At 46.4% G+C, this 16,979-nt stretch overlaps 1 protein-coding gene across 2 annotated transcripts in view; it reads right to left on the bottom strand.

Moving 5' to 3' along the window:
- Window positions 1–16,979, bottom strand: part of LOC141050968 (uncharacterized) — a 162,417-nt gene that overhangs the window by 94,503 nt on the left and 50,935 nt on the right. The window contains exon 1 of one of the 2 annotated variants that reach the window (XM_073547729.1): window positions 215–360. The exons of the other annotated variant lie outside the window; for it this stretch is intronic. Coding sequence (XP_073403830.1) covers window positions 215–324 — 110 coding nt within the window. The 5' untranslated portion in view covers window positions 325–360. Of the gene's footprint in view, window positions 1–214; window positions 361–16,979 lie in introns of those variants that run through there. 2 annotated transcript variants of the gene reach the window in all.

Raw genomic sequence — 16,979 nt, 5'->3', positions numbered from 1 at the left:
CTGCAGATCCGTATGTGATCACCCAGAGCTGGAATAGGCCACAGGCGCCATTAGTATGTATGGGACAAAAGCAGGAAGCTATAGCCTGGTCACAGAGAGGAGACGGGGATGGAGGACCCTGCTGGGCCTGGGTGTATGCCGGAGGAGGAATTACTGCTCTGTCCACAAAGAATTATACACGTCTACTGGTTGTTTACAAGTAACATCCACCTACCTCCACCTGCAGGGGGCGCTATCTCCGGGAATGGAGGGGTTACTGCCCCCTGCCCCCAGTAATGGGGAATGTCCAGCACCTACCTCCACCTGCAGAGCCGCACACCACATATATGGCTGCTCTGTGCGCACAGGACCTGGGATGAGGTCACAGGAGGGGAGGAGTCAGGGGGTCACATGATCAGGGGCCTCAGTGTATGCAGGACTCTGCTGTGCTGGTTGTCATGGTGCTGGATGAGGGGAAGTTTCTGTGTGGGGTCAGGAGGGGTTTAGGCTATGTGCACACGTAACTTTAGGTGCTGTGGATTTTTCCACGCGGGTTTGGGAAAAGACATACGGTTTACCTGCGGATTAGCCTGCGGTTTCACACCTCTACAATGGAGAAGGTGTGAAACCGCAGCGGAATCCACGCAAAAAATTGACATGCTGCAGATTTGAACCTGCAGCAAATCCGCAGCATGTGCACAGCGGTTTTCAGTTTACCATTAAAAACAATGGTACTGTACAACGCAGCTAAATCTGCTGCGGACCCGCAGGGCCTGAAACGCGGATCCGCAGCAGAATCTGCACCGTGTGCACATGGCCTTACAGGGTGGATGTAGCGGAGCCGTGTGTACAAAACCGCGTGTGTGCGAGGTGTACGGAGCGGAGCCGTGTGTGTACGAGGTGTACGGAGCGGAGCCGTGTGTGTACGAGGTGTACGGAGCAGAGCCGTGTGTGTACAAGGTGTACGGAGCAGAGCCGTGTGTGTACGAGGTGTACGGAGCAGAGCCGTGTGTGTACGAGGTCTACGGAGGGGAGCCGCGTGTGTAAGAGGTGTACGGAGCGGAGCCATGTGTGTGTACGAGGACTACGGAGCAGAGCCGTGTGTGTACGAGGTCTACGGAGGGGAGCCGCGTGTGTAAGAGGTGTACGGAGCGGAGCCGTGTGTGTGTACGAGGTCTACGGTGGGGAGCCGTGTGTGTAAGAGGTGTACGGAGCGGAGCCGTGTGTGTACGAGTTCTACGGAGGGGAGCCGCGTGTGTAAGAGGTGTACGGAGCGGAGCCGTGTGTGTACAGAGTGGAGCCGTGTGTGTGTACAAGGTCTACGGTGGGGAGCCGTGTGTGTAAGAGGTGTACGGAGCGGAGCCGTGTGTGTACGAGGTCTACGGAGGGGAGCCACATGTCTAAGAGGTGTACGGAGCGGAGCCGCGAGTGTACAGAGCGGTGCCGTGTGTGTACGAGGTGTACGGAGCGGAGCCGTGTGTGTACAAGGTGCACGGAGCGGAGCCGCGTGTGTACGAGGTGTACGTAGCGGAGCCGCGCGTGTACGAGGTGTACGTAGCGGAGCCGCCTGTGTATGAGGTGTACGGAGCAAAGACATGTGTACAGAGCGGAACCATGTGTGTACGAGGTGTACTGAGCAGAGCCGCTTGTGTACGGAGCGGAGTCAGGTGTGTTCGACATGTACGGAGTGGATCAGTGTGTATACAACAGGGGCGGAGCAGAGCCGCGCGTGTACGGAACGGAGCTGCGCACGTTCAAGGTGTACGGAGCAGAGCCGGGCATGCACGAGATATACAGAGCGGAGCCAGGCATGTAGGAGGTGTACAGAGCGGAGCCGCACGTGTACGAGGTGTACAAAGAGGAGCCACGTGTGTACGAGGTGTACGGAGCGGAGCCATCGTGTACGAGGCGTACTGAGCGGAGCCATGCGTGTACGAGGCGTATTGAGCAGAGCCACGCGTGTACAAGGTGTTCAGAGTGGAGCCACACGTGTATGGAGCGGAGCCGTATGTGTACGAGGTGTACGGAGCGGAGCCGGGCATATACGAGGTGTATGGAGCAGAGCTGTGTTTGTACGAGGTGTACAGAGCGGAGCTGGGCGTGTACGAGGTGCACGGAGCGGAGCCGCACATGTACAATGTGTACTCCGGTAACTCGATCTGCAGCCAGTAGTAGACAGTGTAATACTTTGGCCATAAGAGAAAAGCATTGCAAAATGTTTAATGACACCCAATTGCAAAAATGATTTTAAGCCTCCACTACATGCATTGTCCCAAAATGTGAACAATCCTTTTAACTGTAACATCCCCTTAAGCTTAATATTTCATGAAGGTTTTCTGTAAACTTTTGTTTTTGTGATTTTGATATGCTTTTTTGCGGCAATTAATGACTTGATCAATCAGACTTGATGGAAGAGTGCGTAAAAGTCACCTGGAAGAGAAACTGGCTTGTGCTCCTTTTTGTGCGCTTGGAATTATTTGTTCCTTCCAGGGGAAGATGGGTGGTGCGAAATACAAGGATATTCCTGATCAAAACCTGTTTCAGTCTGTCAGTGATTTGAGACTGGGACGGAGGTTCACCTTCCAACAAGGCAATGACCTAAAGCATACTGCTAAAGCAGTCCCCAGCTGTCGCATCGGGAGGGAAGTGTGTGTGTACGTGTGTGTGTATGTGAGTACATGTGTGTGTGAGTACGTGTGTCTGTATGTGTGCACAGGCCGCAAGCCGTGGTCTTTCCTGGCGGCTATGGTGGGCGGGCAGCGGCGGGGGGGTCCATCGGCGGCGGGTCCGGCAGCGGGGGGGGGGGGCGGCGGCTGCGGGGGGTTCCGTCGGTGGTCCTGGTACCACCAGTGGGCGCCATATTGGAACACCCAGCACTAGGGTATTTCAATATGGCGGTCAGCGTACTTCCGGTCGGCGCGGTGGATTGTGGGATTAGGGGACATCCAGACGGAATTGGATGACAATTTAGGGCAATTATATATATAGATGGAAGAAGAGGACTATATTGTAGCCTTACATATCTGATCGATAGGCACTCCTGCCTTCTCTGCCCAAGAGGCTGCAATGGCCAGTGTAGAGTAAGCGCTCAGATTCCCTGTAGCTGCCCTATCACTTCTCTTGTTTTAATACTAGATGTTAGGACCATACCAAATAGAGTCACTTTGACACGGTGGGATGGCTTTAACGTTATTTTAATGCCCGATTATTATTTATTTACTGGAGGGTATTTTCTAATTTTGTTTTTATCTTAGTTTTTGTCTGTTTAGTGGCAAGTCTGAACATGCACCTACACGGCGCATGCATACCAACTTATATTCCAGTTTATCCCTTTAGGTTAGGTCCAAAGACATAGCTAGGGTTTTGATTCAGGAAGGGCGAAACTTCTGAGTGGACACCTAACCAGGTAACCTTGATTACAACTCGGTGACATACCCTAATAGTGGATGTAGGAGATGACTGCGCTCTTACTGAAAATAATCTCTATATAAAGACCAATATTGATATTACCGCCATATGGTCAGTGGTAAATAATACCAGTCCTACAAAACATATAAGTGATTACTGCAGAGTTACAGATAATGACTTACCGCTGACGTTTTTTCTGATGGAATCGTTCACTTTTCACGTCTTTTCCATCTGGCCCAGACCGACATGACAACGCCTACAGCCAGGACTCGGCTACAGAGAATACAACAAAGACACGTTTCACTTCTCATATTCCAGCCCCGTCACCATCTATGCCCAACCTGCGCAAACCCCTCATCCTACTGATACCCCAATACTGAGCCACTGCTGCCATATGTGTCCCTATTACTGCACCTGCTGGGTGGTTCTCTGTGCCCTTTAAATTCTAAGGCAACCCTCTACAATATAGTGATGCAGGGTGCAAGTGCCCTAGAAAACAGTGCCCACATTTTGTCCCCTAGAATGTAATAATGCCCTGTGTGTGCCCCTTTAACAGTCAAAGTTACCCGAGTTCCTCTATAAAAATAAGTGCTCACTTTAAATTTAATAATGTCCAGAGTCCCCCCTGTACAGCTCCCTTATACACAGTATGATGCTTTCGTATACACAGTATAATGCCCCCTCACTGTATAGTGACCCCTTACAATCCCCCAAACTTTTGATGGCTCCAACACTGTATGATTGCCTCCTTACTGTAATTTTCACACAGTATGACGGTCCCTTAGATAGCCTCAGTATAGCATAATACACCAGATAATCCTCAATATAGTATAATGCACTCCCCATAGGCAGACTCTACAGTATAATGCAGCCCCTCATAAGCAGGCTGTAAAGTAAGGCAGTACCCTCCCATAGGCAGACTGTAATATAAGGCAGCACCCCCCATAGGCAGTCTGTAATGTAAGACAGCACCCCCCATAGGCAGACTGTAATATAAGGCAGCATCCCCCCCTTAGGCAGTCTGTAATGTAAGAGCACCCCCCATAGGCAGACTGTAAGGTAAGGCAGCACCCCCCATAGGCAGACTGTAAGGTAAGGCAGCACCTCCCATAGGCAGACTGATAGGTAAGGCAGCACCCCCATTGGAAGACTGTAAAATAATGCACACCCATAAAAAATACTCACCTCTCTTCCTTCCAGCTCCTGCGCTGTTCTGAGCTCCCGCTCATCACCTGACAGCGGGCTCCAAGCAGTGATGTCATCACGTCCCCTGCAGTGTCTGCATCAGACGCTGACAGGGGGATGATGGGAGGAGTGCTCGCTCCTTCTCTCATCAGTGCAGTCAGCTGTATCGGCTAGATGCTGATACAGCTGACCCTGCGATGATGGGCGGGGGGCTCATTGCTGGCACAGGGCCCCACCGCCTGCTCAGGGGCCCATAGTGGCCGGGTGGCAGAGCAGGGAGATTGATTCTCCCTGCTCTGCCGCAGAATGTAACTATCGGCACGCTGTGCACGCCAATACAGTTACAGTAGCGTAGCTCCGGGTGGGCCCCCTCAGAGCGCGGGGCCCTGCGCCACTGCTCTCTCTGGCCCCCAGTAGCTAAGCTACTGGTTAGGTCCCATAATACTAAGCTATTTCCTAATATACTTGCTTTAAATATTCCTCACCGTTCCTTAACTACACTGCTTTCATTTTTTTATGTGTGACAATTCGTTTTAGTATCACTAGTGCATGCTGGGATACTCAAATTAAGCATCATCAGGGGGGAGAGGCTGCAGTCACTGTCCAGAGCCCATGTCCTATCCCTGAAAGGAAGCGACATAAGGGGGGAGAGGCTGCAGTCACTGTCACACCCCCTGCCCAATTTTTGGAATGAAGCATCATCAGTGAAACTTTCAGGGGCGGTGCTGTCCCTGAGTGTCTGTCTTGTGCAGTATCCCCCCCTTCCCCACGCCCTGTGTGCAGTCTCCTCCATTGCCATGTGTGATGAAGGCACCATCCGATCTGTTGTCTGTATAGATGAATGGAGTAATAAACTGGCAGCAAAGCAGTGTCACTATACCTGCAGAGACCAGGGTTCTTCGCGGGTGCCGCTGATCTCCTGCACACTGGGTATAGTGATACCGCTCTGCTCAGTGCCAGCATCACCCTGGGCCGTGAGCAAGGATCCCAACTTTTTGCTCAGGGCCCTGGTAGTTGCAATACTTACCTCTCCCCATTCCTCTGCAGCTGTGGCGTCTTCTGACTGTGACATTTCAGGTCACAGCGCGCAGTGATGTCACTACAGCGCGCCCTCTGCTCTGAACACTCACAGTACAGAGAGCCGGAAGACGGCTGTGCTGAGGAGTCCGGAGCAGAGCAGCAGCCAGCGAGAATAGGGGAGTATTTTTCTTTTCTTTTTTTTATAGTTATATGGGACCCATTATACAGGGGTTGGACAAAATAATGGAAATACCTGGAAACATCAACAAAAGTTAGTTTAATATGGTGTAGGTCCACCTTTTGCAGCGATTACAGCCTCAATTCTCCGAGGTATGGATTCATACAAGGTGTGAATTGTTTCCAAAGGAATTTTAGCCCATTTTTCAGTTAAAGCACCCTCCAGTTCTATGAGCGACGATGGCGGCGGAAATCGACGTCTAACTTGAATCTCTAAAATCAACCATAAATGCTCAATAATGTTGAGCTCTAGGGATTGTGGGGGCCAGATGAGATGCTCAACTTCATTAGAATGTTCCTCGTGCCATGCTTTAACAATTCTAGCTGTATGAATTGGTGCATTATCATCCTGAAAGATGGCGTTCCCCTCCGGGAACAGTGCTTGAACCACAGGATGCACTTGGTCACCCAAAATGCATAAATAATCGCGGCTGTTAATTCTTCCATGAAGGGAAATCATTGGCCCGGCGGATCTCCACGAAATAGCACCCCAGATCATCACAGAACCTCCGCCATGTTTTACGGTTGGGAGAAGGCAGTCTGGATGGAATGCTTCTTTCGGCTGTCTCCAAACGTACACTCGGCCGGAGGTCGGAAATAGGGTAAACGATGATTCGTCTGAGAATATCATGTTTCCACTGCTCGAGGGACCAATTCTGGAGGTTTCTACACTACTCTAAACGCTTGGAAACATTTGTCATTGAGAGCAGCGGTTTTCGAATTGCAGCTCTTCCGTGGAATCCAGATTTGTACAGTTCCCGACCAACAGTTTTCATGGAAACTGGGTTCTGTAGGTGTTCATTGAGCTCAGCAGTGATTTTCGGACCCGTGGTCTTGCGATCCTCTATCACAATTCGCTTTAGAGTCCGACGGTCTCTCTGTCAACTTCGACTTTTGGCCAAACCTGTGCTTTGCTGTGGACGTTTTTCCTTCTCTTTCAAATGCAGTCATTACTTTGGAGACAGTATCTCTTGACACGCCAAGCAATCGGGCACTTTCTGTTACACTAGCGTCTGCCATACAAGCACCAACAATATGGCCTCTTTGAAAATCCGAGAGGTCTGCCAAAGGTATCAGGTTCTCATCAATGTTCTTACAATTCTGCAAAACAAACAGTTAATTTACATACACATATCACATAACACAAATAATCAACTACAAAACATTACCATAGGTCACGGTTTGCATGTTTATAACATGTTCGAAGATTATGATGCCAAAACAGGTGTTTCCATTATTTTGTCCAACCCCTGTATATGGAGCAATATAGGGCTCATTATATTGTATGGAGCAATATATAGGGCTCATTATACTGTATGGAGCAATATATGGGACCCATTATATATGGAGCAATATATGGGGCCCATCATATATTGTATGGAGTATTATATGGGGCCCATCATATACTATATGGAGCACTATATGGGGCCCATCATATGGAGCAATATATGTGGCTCATGTATGGAGCATTATATGGGCCCCTTATATATAGCGCAATATATGGGGCCCATCATGTACTATATGGAGCATTATATGGGGCCCTTTATGTATGAAGCATTATATGGTGTCCATCATATACTGTATGGAGCAATATATGGGGCTCATTATTCTGTATGGAGCAATATATGGGGCTCATTGTTCTGTATGGAACATTATATGGGGCCCATTATATGAGGAGCAGTATATGAGGCCCATCATGTACTGTATGGAGCATTATACGGGGCCCATCATATTCTCTCCAGAGCATTATATGGAGCCCATCATATACTATATGGAGCAATATAAGAGGCCCATCATATACTGTATGGAGCATCATATGGGGCTCATTATACTGAATGGAGCAATATATGGGGCTCATTATTCTGTATGGAGCATATATGGAGTACATTATAATGTACGGAGCAATATATGGGGCTCATTATACTGTATGGAACATTATATGGGGCCCATTATATGAGGAGCAGTATATGAGGCCCATCATGTACTGTATGGAGCATTATATGGGGCCCATTATGTAAGGAGTATTATATGGGCCCATCATATTCTGTACAAAGCATTATATGGAGCCCATCATATACTATATGAAGCAATATAAGGGGCCCATCATTTACTGTATGGAGCATCATATGGGTCCCATTATGTGTGGAGCATTATATGGGGACCATCATATACTATATGGAGCATTATATGGGGCCTATTATGTATGGAACAATATATTGGCCTCAGTTAACTATGGAGCATTAAATGGGGCTGATAATACTGTTTAGAGCATTGTATGGGGCTCATTATACTGTATGGAGAATTATATGGGGCCCATTATTCTGTATGGAGCAATATATTGGGTCTGTTGTACTATATTGAGCAATATATGGGCTCTATTATACTGTATGGAGCAATATATGGGGCTCATTATTCCGTATGAAGCAATATATGGGGCTCATTATTCTGTATGGAGCAATATATGGCGCTCATTATTCTTGACAGCAATATATGGGGTCCATTATTCTGTATGGAGCAATATATATGGGATCCATTATACCATATGGAGCAATATATGGGGCTCATTATTCTGTATGGAGCACTATGTGGTGCCCATAATACTGCATGGAGAAATATATGGGGCTCATTATTCTGTATGGCGCACTATGTGGTGCCTAGAATACTGTATGGAGAAATATATGGGGCTCATTATTCTGTATGGAGCACTATGTGGTGCCTAGAATACTGTATGGAGAAATATATGGGGCTCATTATTCTGTATGGTGCACCATGTGGTGCAAATAATATCGTATGGAGCAATATATGGGACTCATTATTCTGTATGTAGCACTATGTGGTGCCCATAATACTGTTTGGAGGACTATACTGTCCGGTTTCTGAGCTATTGTAGAATTTACAATAGATATCACTGATATAATGTAAGAAGTGAAATTTTTGGCATTGTACTATACCTATATTTCTCTGCCTTATCTGTGCATTATGAATTGTGGTATGTGTTAAAGGGGCCCACTGACACTCTCGCCCAGGGTCTACGACAACCTGGAGACTGCCATGGCTCTGCTGCCGGCCTATTACTATTCATCTATACAGACAACAGAATGGGCACTGAGCTCATCGCACAGGGCATTGGAGGAGACTGCACACAGGGGACACTGCAGAAGGGAGAGAGGGACACAGCAGTGACAGTACCACCACTGAAACTAGATGAAGCTTCGGTTCAGGGATAGGGCATGGGCTCTGGACATTGACTACAGCCTCTCTCCCTGATAACGCATCATTTGAGTATCTCAGCATGCACTGGTGATAGTCAAAGGAATTGTCATCAGACAGGGAATAGGAAAATAAATACAAAAGCTGTTAGACAGTGTAGATAGGGAACGGTAGGGAAATTTTAAAGCAATCGTAATAGAAAATAGCTTAGAATTATGAGACTACATAGATAGGAGAGAAAAGTGTTTTGCTTTAAGGCCACCCCTTTAATCCCTTCACTGCCTTAAACATATCCCTACATCTTGGTTGGGAAAGACTTCCCGACATTGGCCGTATGGATATGTCCTGGCGATTTTGCGTCCACAGGAACAGCGTGAGCGCCGCCGGGTGTTCAGCGAACATCACAGCTGACCCTCAGCTCTCCCTACCAGGTGCAACATTTAAAAGGCAGGAAGAGGGAGGAGGCTCCCGTTATCATCGAGAGTGCCAAATCGTTGCTATGGTAACCCAGGGTTATCATGACCACATCCAAGTTACCAGTCTACGGCAAGCTTGTTACACGATGCGCAGAGCATGGTCTAAGAAGCTTGTGTAACTGCAGCACTAACGTGTATAAAGCATTGCAATACTTGTGCATTGCAATACTTTAAAATATGGATCAGACTGCTGAACATGAAAGTCCCTTAGAGGGACTAAGTAAATAAATTTAAAAAAAAATTGTACATATATATATATATATATATATATATATATATATCCGCAAAATAATAATGAAAAAATTGAAATATATTGTACCACTTAAGAAGTATCTTTATAAACAAGAAACAAAAAAGTACACATATTTGGCATTGCCTCATCCAGAATGACCTAACCTATAAAACTGTCACACTAGTGAACCCCTTAAGTGAACATCATTATATAAAAAAGCAAAAAACTATGCTTTTTCATCATACCGCCAAACAAAAGCTGGACTAAAACGCGATCAAAAAGACTAGTGTAAATACTTATGGTATCGCAGAAAATGTCATCTTGCCCCTCAAAAAAACAAGCTACCATACAGCCCCATGAGCGGAAAAATAGAAAAGTTATAGTTATGAGAATGCAAAAACAATTCTTTTTTGTATAAAATAGTTTTTATTGTGTAATAGCAGCAAAACATAAAGTTATGTAAATGTGGTATCGCTGTAATTGTACTTACCCAAAGAATAAAGCTGCCTTACCAATAGCTTTCCAACAAATATGGGGGTATCTGGGTACTCAGGGAGAAATTGCACAACAAATTGTATGGTGCAATTTCTCCTGTTGTGAAAATAAAAAATATGGGACTAAAAGAACATTTTTGTGGTAAAAATGTGATTTTTTTTTTTTTTTTTTTATTTTCATGGCTCAAAGTTAATAAAATTCTGTGAAGCCCCTGGGGGTTCAAAGTGATCACCACACATCTAGATAAGTTTCTTGTGGGGTGTAGTTTCCAAAATGGTGTCACTTGTGGGGGGGTTTCCACTGTTTAGGCACATCAGAATCTCCAAATGCAATATGGCATCTGCTCTCAATTACAGCCATTTTTCATTCATTATTATTATTATTGTTATTATTTATTATTATAGCGCCATTTATTCCATGGCACTTTACATGAGAGGAGGGGTATACATAATACATACAAGTACAGTAATCTTAAACAATACAAGTCACGATTTGTACAGGATGAGAGAGGACCCCTCACAATCTATTCATAAAGTCAAACAGTGCTCCTTTCCTTCCGAGTCCTGCCATGCACCCAAACAGGATTCTGGAATACAAGACGTCAGAGAACCCAGAAATGATATGGTCCTCCAGAGAGCCATGGTACGATTGTTTATCGCCTATAGAACCTGGTCCAACACTTTTCTAACTCCTCCCTTGGAAGATAACAGTTTTCATGTATTCAGTCTATTGAAAGCCCTAAAAAGATCTGGACTATCCAGGGGACTAGCTTTGACTTCTTTAGGTTCAAAAGTCAAGGCCTAGGTTCATCAGGGTGATTCTGACACTTGCTAGCTGGGAAATGCAGTGTGAGATCGGTTTGCCTACTTTCAAAAAAATCGTCCAATTATGGAAATAGAAGTGTATTCTGTTCCCAAAGATATGCTGTAATTTTTGCTATAACCTTTGTAAAAACTCATGGGGCCTGAACTGAAAGTGCCTGATTTTTCCACCTATGGCTACAGCCACCCTCAGGAGCTTCTGATCCTCCATCTGAATCAGGATATGATGATAAGAGTCCTTAAGATCTAGAAAGACCATATAACAGCCTAGAAACAGAAGCTTTATAGTCGATTTTAAGGACTCCATATTGAAAGACCGTTTTTTTTTGTTTTTGTTTTTAAAAAAACCTCTTTATCAAGAAAGAAGGAGAGTAGAACACTTCTACTTCTTCCTCCACTAGAACTTCTATAAGGACTGATTTTTTTACCATCTCAAGAAGCTCTGTCTCTATTGCTAACTCCCCAGGGAAGTCTCAGGCTGGATTCCACTATATTGAGAATCCACCTGCTTGACGAGCAGGCTGAGAGGAAGAGAGAAAGCCTTCCCGCCACCTGGGGAATGGAATCACCGGAACATTTTTTTTTACCGTCTGAGGAGGGACCCCCAAACATTAACCCTCTATTTTAACCTCACTCTTTACTCTTCCATTTTCTCTTGATCTCTTAAAGGTCTCGTCTGACTATAAATCCTCTTTCGAAAGGACCTCCAAAGAGATGGACCAATTTGGAAACCATTTCTTGCTGTCTCCGGCCTTGTCTAAGCTGATATGAAGCACTGGGCCATACAGATACTCTCCCACACATGGGAAGGAACACAATTTGAATTTTGATTGGATATCACCCAACCAGCATTTAAGTCACAGAACTCTGCGGGTTGTGATGGAAGGAACGATGACCTAGCTGTGAATCTCACCAAATCCACAGATGCATGCTCTAGGAATGTCGATGCTCCCTCAATGCATTAACAGGACGGTGGCCAATATGCTTTCTCTAGGGTAACTTTATCCCTTAGCTGACTATCTAATTGGTCTAGCCAGACCACCATGAACCCAGCAGTATAAGTTGCCAAGTTAGCTGATTTTAGAACTTCTGCTGAGGTTTCCCAGGCATTTTTTAAGTTGCTATCTGCCTTCCTATCTAAAGGATCTCTAAGTATCTCCATGTCCCAAAAGGATAAGATCAATTTCTTTTAGATGATTTGGCCAGCACCACATCTATTTTTTGCACTTTATCCCAAAGGGCTGTCTCATTCTCTTTTAAGGGATATTTCCTTTTCTATGACGAGGGCAGCAAACCTTTCCTGTCAGGTCTTTTCCCACTCTCTCTTAATGAAGGCCTGTTCCTTTTCATTCACCTGTAAGGTTCATCGTTTTTTCTGTTCAAACCCCCAAAACATAATTTCTTGCTCTGATTTTTGGGCTTCGGTATCTTTTATGCCCATGGTGGCCCTTACTGCTTTGACCAAGCGATCACTATCTTCCACAGGGAAGCACAAAGGATCCCCTGTACCATTGTCTGAGGATGAAGAGGAATCCAAGGACACACATTCTCCATTTGACATCTCAGATACTTCCGAATCACATAAGGTGGTCAACCTTTTCCCTTTCCTACATGTTCATGGTGGACTATGGATTTTAGGAAACTTTTCACCCCCGCCTTAATAACTGATCTGAGGTCCATAACAAAGTTAGGGGAATCTTCGAATACTGTTCTTTCAATACAAGCATGGTAGAGTTTTTTTCTGCCATGAGCTGGATAATCCTTCTCCGGAAAACATACTCTTTATATTGGAGCTTTGCCACGCATTTTCTAGGCCTCTCCTAATAAATAAGCCATCAAGAGAATGACCTACAGTCATATGTAAAAGTTTGGGCACCCCTATTAATGTTAACCTTTTTTCTTTATAACAATTTTGGTTTTTGCAACAGGTATTTCAGTTTCATATATCTAATAACTGATGGACTCAGTTATATTTCTGGATTCAAATGAGGTTTATTGTACTAACAGAAAATGTGCAATCTGCATTTAAACAAAATTTGACCGGTGCAAAAGTATGGGCACCCTTATCATTTTCTTGATTTGAACACTCCTAACTACTTTTTACTGACTTCCTGAAGCACTAAATTGGTTTTGTAACCTCATTGAGCTTTGAACTTCATAGCCAGGTGTATCAAATCATGAGAAAAGGTATTTAAGGTGGCCACTTGCAAGTAGTTCTATTTGATTCAAAAAGTTGTCTCAGAGATTTAACCTGTCAGTTTCCACTGTGAGGAACATAGTAAGGAAATGGAAGAACACAGGTACAGTTCTTGTTAAGCTCAGAAGTGGCAGGCCAAGAAAAATATCAGAAAGGCAGAGAAGAAGAATGGTGAGGACAGTCAAGGACAATCCACAGACCACCTCCAAAGACCTGCAGCATCATCTTGCTGCAGATGGTGTCACTGTGCATCGGTCAACAATACAGCGCACTTTGCACAAGGAGAAGCTGTATGGGAGAGTGATGCGAAAGAAGCCGTTTCTGCAAGCACGCCACAAACAGAGTCGCCTGAGGTATGAAAAAGCACATTTGGACAAGCCAGTTACATTTTGGAAGAAGGTCCTGTGGACTGATGAAACAAAGATTGAGTTGTTTGGTCATACAAAAAGGCGTTATGCATGCGCTGTATTGTTGACCGATGCACAGTGACGCCATCTGCAGCAAGATGATGCTGCAGGTCTTTGGAGGTGGTCTGTGGATTGTCCTTGACTTTTCTCACCATTCTTCTTCTCTGCCTTTCTGATAATTTTCTTGGCCTGCCACTTCTGAGCTTAACAAGAACTGTACCTGTGTTCTTCCATTTCCTTACTATGTTCCTCACAGTGGAAACTGACAGGTTAAATCTCTGAGACAACTTTTTGTATCCTTCCCCTGAAAAGCTATGCTGAATAATCTTTGTTTTCAGATCATTTGAGAGTTGTTTTGAGGAGCCCATGATGCCACTCTTCATAGGAGAATCAAATAGGAGAACTACTTGCAAGTGGCCACCTTAAATACCTTTTCTCATGATTTGATACACCTGGCTATGAGGTTCAAAGCTCAATAAGGTTACAAAACCAATTTAGTGCTTCAGGAAGTCAGTAAAAAGTAGTTAGGAGTGTTCAAATCAAGAAAATGATAAGGGTGCCCATACTTTTGCACAGATCAAATTTTGTTTAAATGCAGATTGCACATTTTCTGTTAGTACAATAAACCTCATTTGAATCCAGAAATATAACTGAGTCCATCAGTTATTAGATATATGAAACTGAAATAGCTGTTGCAAAAACCAAAACTGTTATAAAGAAAAAAGGTTAACATTAATAGGGGTGCACAAACTTTTACATATGACTGTATTACAAAGGTGAACTTTCTCGAAGACCTCTCACCAATTACCGGCTTAGCTAACTAGGGTACGGGATTCAGAAGTTGAATTATATCACCACAGCGATGTCCTCTGGAGGATGTGGATCCATCTTTACATGCTCTATGGGTGCTATGGCTCTGCTTCTTGGTCTTACTGTTGTTTCTGGTGTTTCTTCCATTACCAGTCTGATTGCTATTGCGTCTATGCTAGTGTTTTGTCACTTGTGCTGTTAATGCGACTCCTGCTACTCCATGCCAAACCTGTAGGGAGTGCCATAGCCACCGATCTTCTGGACGCCTCTTCCACTTCTGAGTCAGATGTCACCAGTGCACGCATCATCTGGTCGCGCCTCTCCCTGCACACCCTGCACATGCGCAGATCCGGGAGGACGTGGTGACTGGCATACACATAGAAATGCCGCTGCTCGCATCTGCATGCTAGCCATAGCCTCCATTGGACCTGCTGCAGTGCGTCCAGGACCAGCTCTCAGGGCCCCAGGCACATCACCGCTTTCCAGGTGACCAGGCAATTCTAGGTGAGTCTTCATCTCATCTCTCCGCTACTGTACACTCTGTGTATAGGTTCCCTCTTAAGGACAGGAAACCAGCTGTTGCAGGGGAGAGATTCCACCCTTTCATTCTGTAGGTTTCCTGTGCATGATGGTGACCCTGACTGAACGCAATGAAGCACACCCATATGACTAAACAAGCAGGTTAGATATAACTATACTGCTCAAAGAAATAAAGGGAACACAAACAGCCTGCTGCAAATGGAATAGTGATTGTGACAACTCTGGTCTAATACGTCCAAGAGTGGACCCTCTGGGTCGTGGATCAGGAGCCCCTGGGCCGAGCGCACCTGGTGAAGACCGACCCCTGTACAGGGATCGTTAGGGGCAGGACCGCAGGGGGCAGAACCGCGACAGCCGGTGCCAGGAGGGACGGCTCGATGGACAGGCAGGCAGAACAAGGATAGCAGGATGGGATAGCGGAAAATACTGGCCAGGAGTCCACAGGGGAAGGATCAGAGAGGGGGAACAGGGCAGAGACAGACAGACGGAAGTGGAGCAGGCCACAGAGCACACAGGGAAAACAGCAAAAGGATAGGCAGGATTCACTAGAGGAGGTATGGGCCGATGGGTGCAGGAAGTCACACACAATCACCAGGCGCCCTCAGAATAGAGCGGACGCCTGATATATCCAGAACCCAGAAGTACGTCCTACAGACCCGCCCCTCAGCAACGCCCCCTACTAGCAGAAGAGAGCGGGGGAACGCGCGTGCGCGGCCTAAGGCCGGCGCGGTTACCCGCAGCAGAGCGGGGAGCAGAGCGGAAGTGCGCGTGGACAGGAGGGCGCAGGTGAGGGGACGCTGCGGCGGGCACCGCCGCTGAAGGGGCATCGGCGGGCACGGCCGCCGATGTCACAGTACCCCCCCCCATATGTCCTCCCCTTCTGAGGTTGGTCAGAAATCTTTTCATGATAAGGGGGGCATCGACATTCTCTCGGGGCTCCCAGGACCTCTCCTCTGGACCAAAACCCTTCCAGTCGATAAGAAAAAGAGTTTTACCCTTGACCCTTTTCATGGCCAAAATGTCCTTTACTTCAAAGACATCGTCCGAACAAATTGGCGAAGGAGGGGACATGGAGGTTGGTTGGAACCGATTCAAAACTACAGGTTTAAGGAGCGAGATATGGAAGGCGTTAGGGACCCGGAGCGATGCTGGCAACCTCAATTTGTAGGCTACTTCGTTAATGCGCCAAAGTACTTCAAAAGGCCCGATGTATCGAGGACTTAACTTGTAAGCAGGGACTTTTAGGCGGATATGTTTGGTAGAAAGCCAGACTTTGTCCCCGGGATGGTACGGGGGTAGATCCCTTCGTCTCTTGTCTGCGTGTTTCTTAATTCGGATGCTGGCTACCTCGAGCGCCTCCCTGGTCTCCCTCCAAATTTGCGAAAATTCTTTGGCGAGAGTATCTGCTGCAGGAACTCCAGACGATGCGGAAAAGGGCAACGGAACCCCAGGATTTAGCCCAGTTACCACAAAGAACGGCGTCTTGGACGTTGATTCGCTGGGATGATTATTATGAGCGAATTCTGCCCAAGGTAGGAGTGAGACCCAATTATCCTGATGGGCGTTAGAAAAGTGGCGTAAGTAGGTAGTCAGAATTTGGTTAATCCGTTCCACTTGCCCATTGGTTTGTGGATGATACGCTGAGGAGAAGTCGAGAGACGTGCCCAGGAGCCGACAGAGAGCCCTCCAGAATCGGGAGGTAAACTGGACCCCTCGATCGGTCACGATTCGTAGAGGAAGACCATGCAGCCTGAAAACCTGGTGGATAAAGATCTCGGCCAACTTCGGAGCAGATGGCAGTCCGGACAAGGGAATGAAGTGGGCCATCTTGGAGAAGCGGTCTGCGACGACTAAGATGGTAGTACATCCAGCAGAGCGAGGCAGATCAGTCACGAAATCCATGGCGATTTGCTGCCAAGGGGCCTCTGGCACAGGCAACGGATGAAGGAGACCGGAGGGCAG

Source organism: Dendrobates tinctorius, unplaced genomic scaffold (genome assembly GCF_039654945.1).
Source record: "Dendrobates tinctorius isolate UK_male_01 unplaced genomic scaffold, ASM3965494v1 ptg000155l, whole genome shotgun sequence".
In the NCBI taxonomy this organism is placed as follows: Eukaryota; Metazoa; Chordata; class Amphibia; order Anura; family Dendrobatidae; genus Dendrobates; species Dendrobates tinctorius.
Note: the sequence above shows the minus strand (reverse complement) of the source record. Positions and strands in the feature narration are given on the sequence as shown.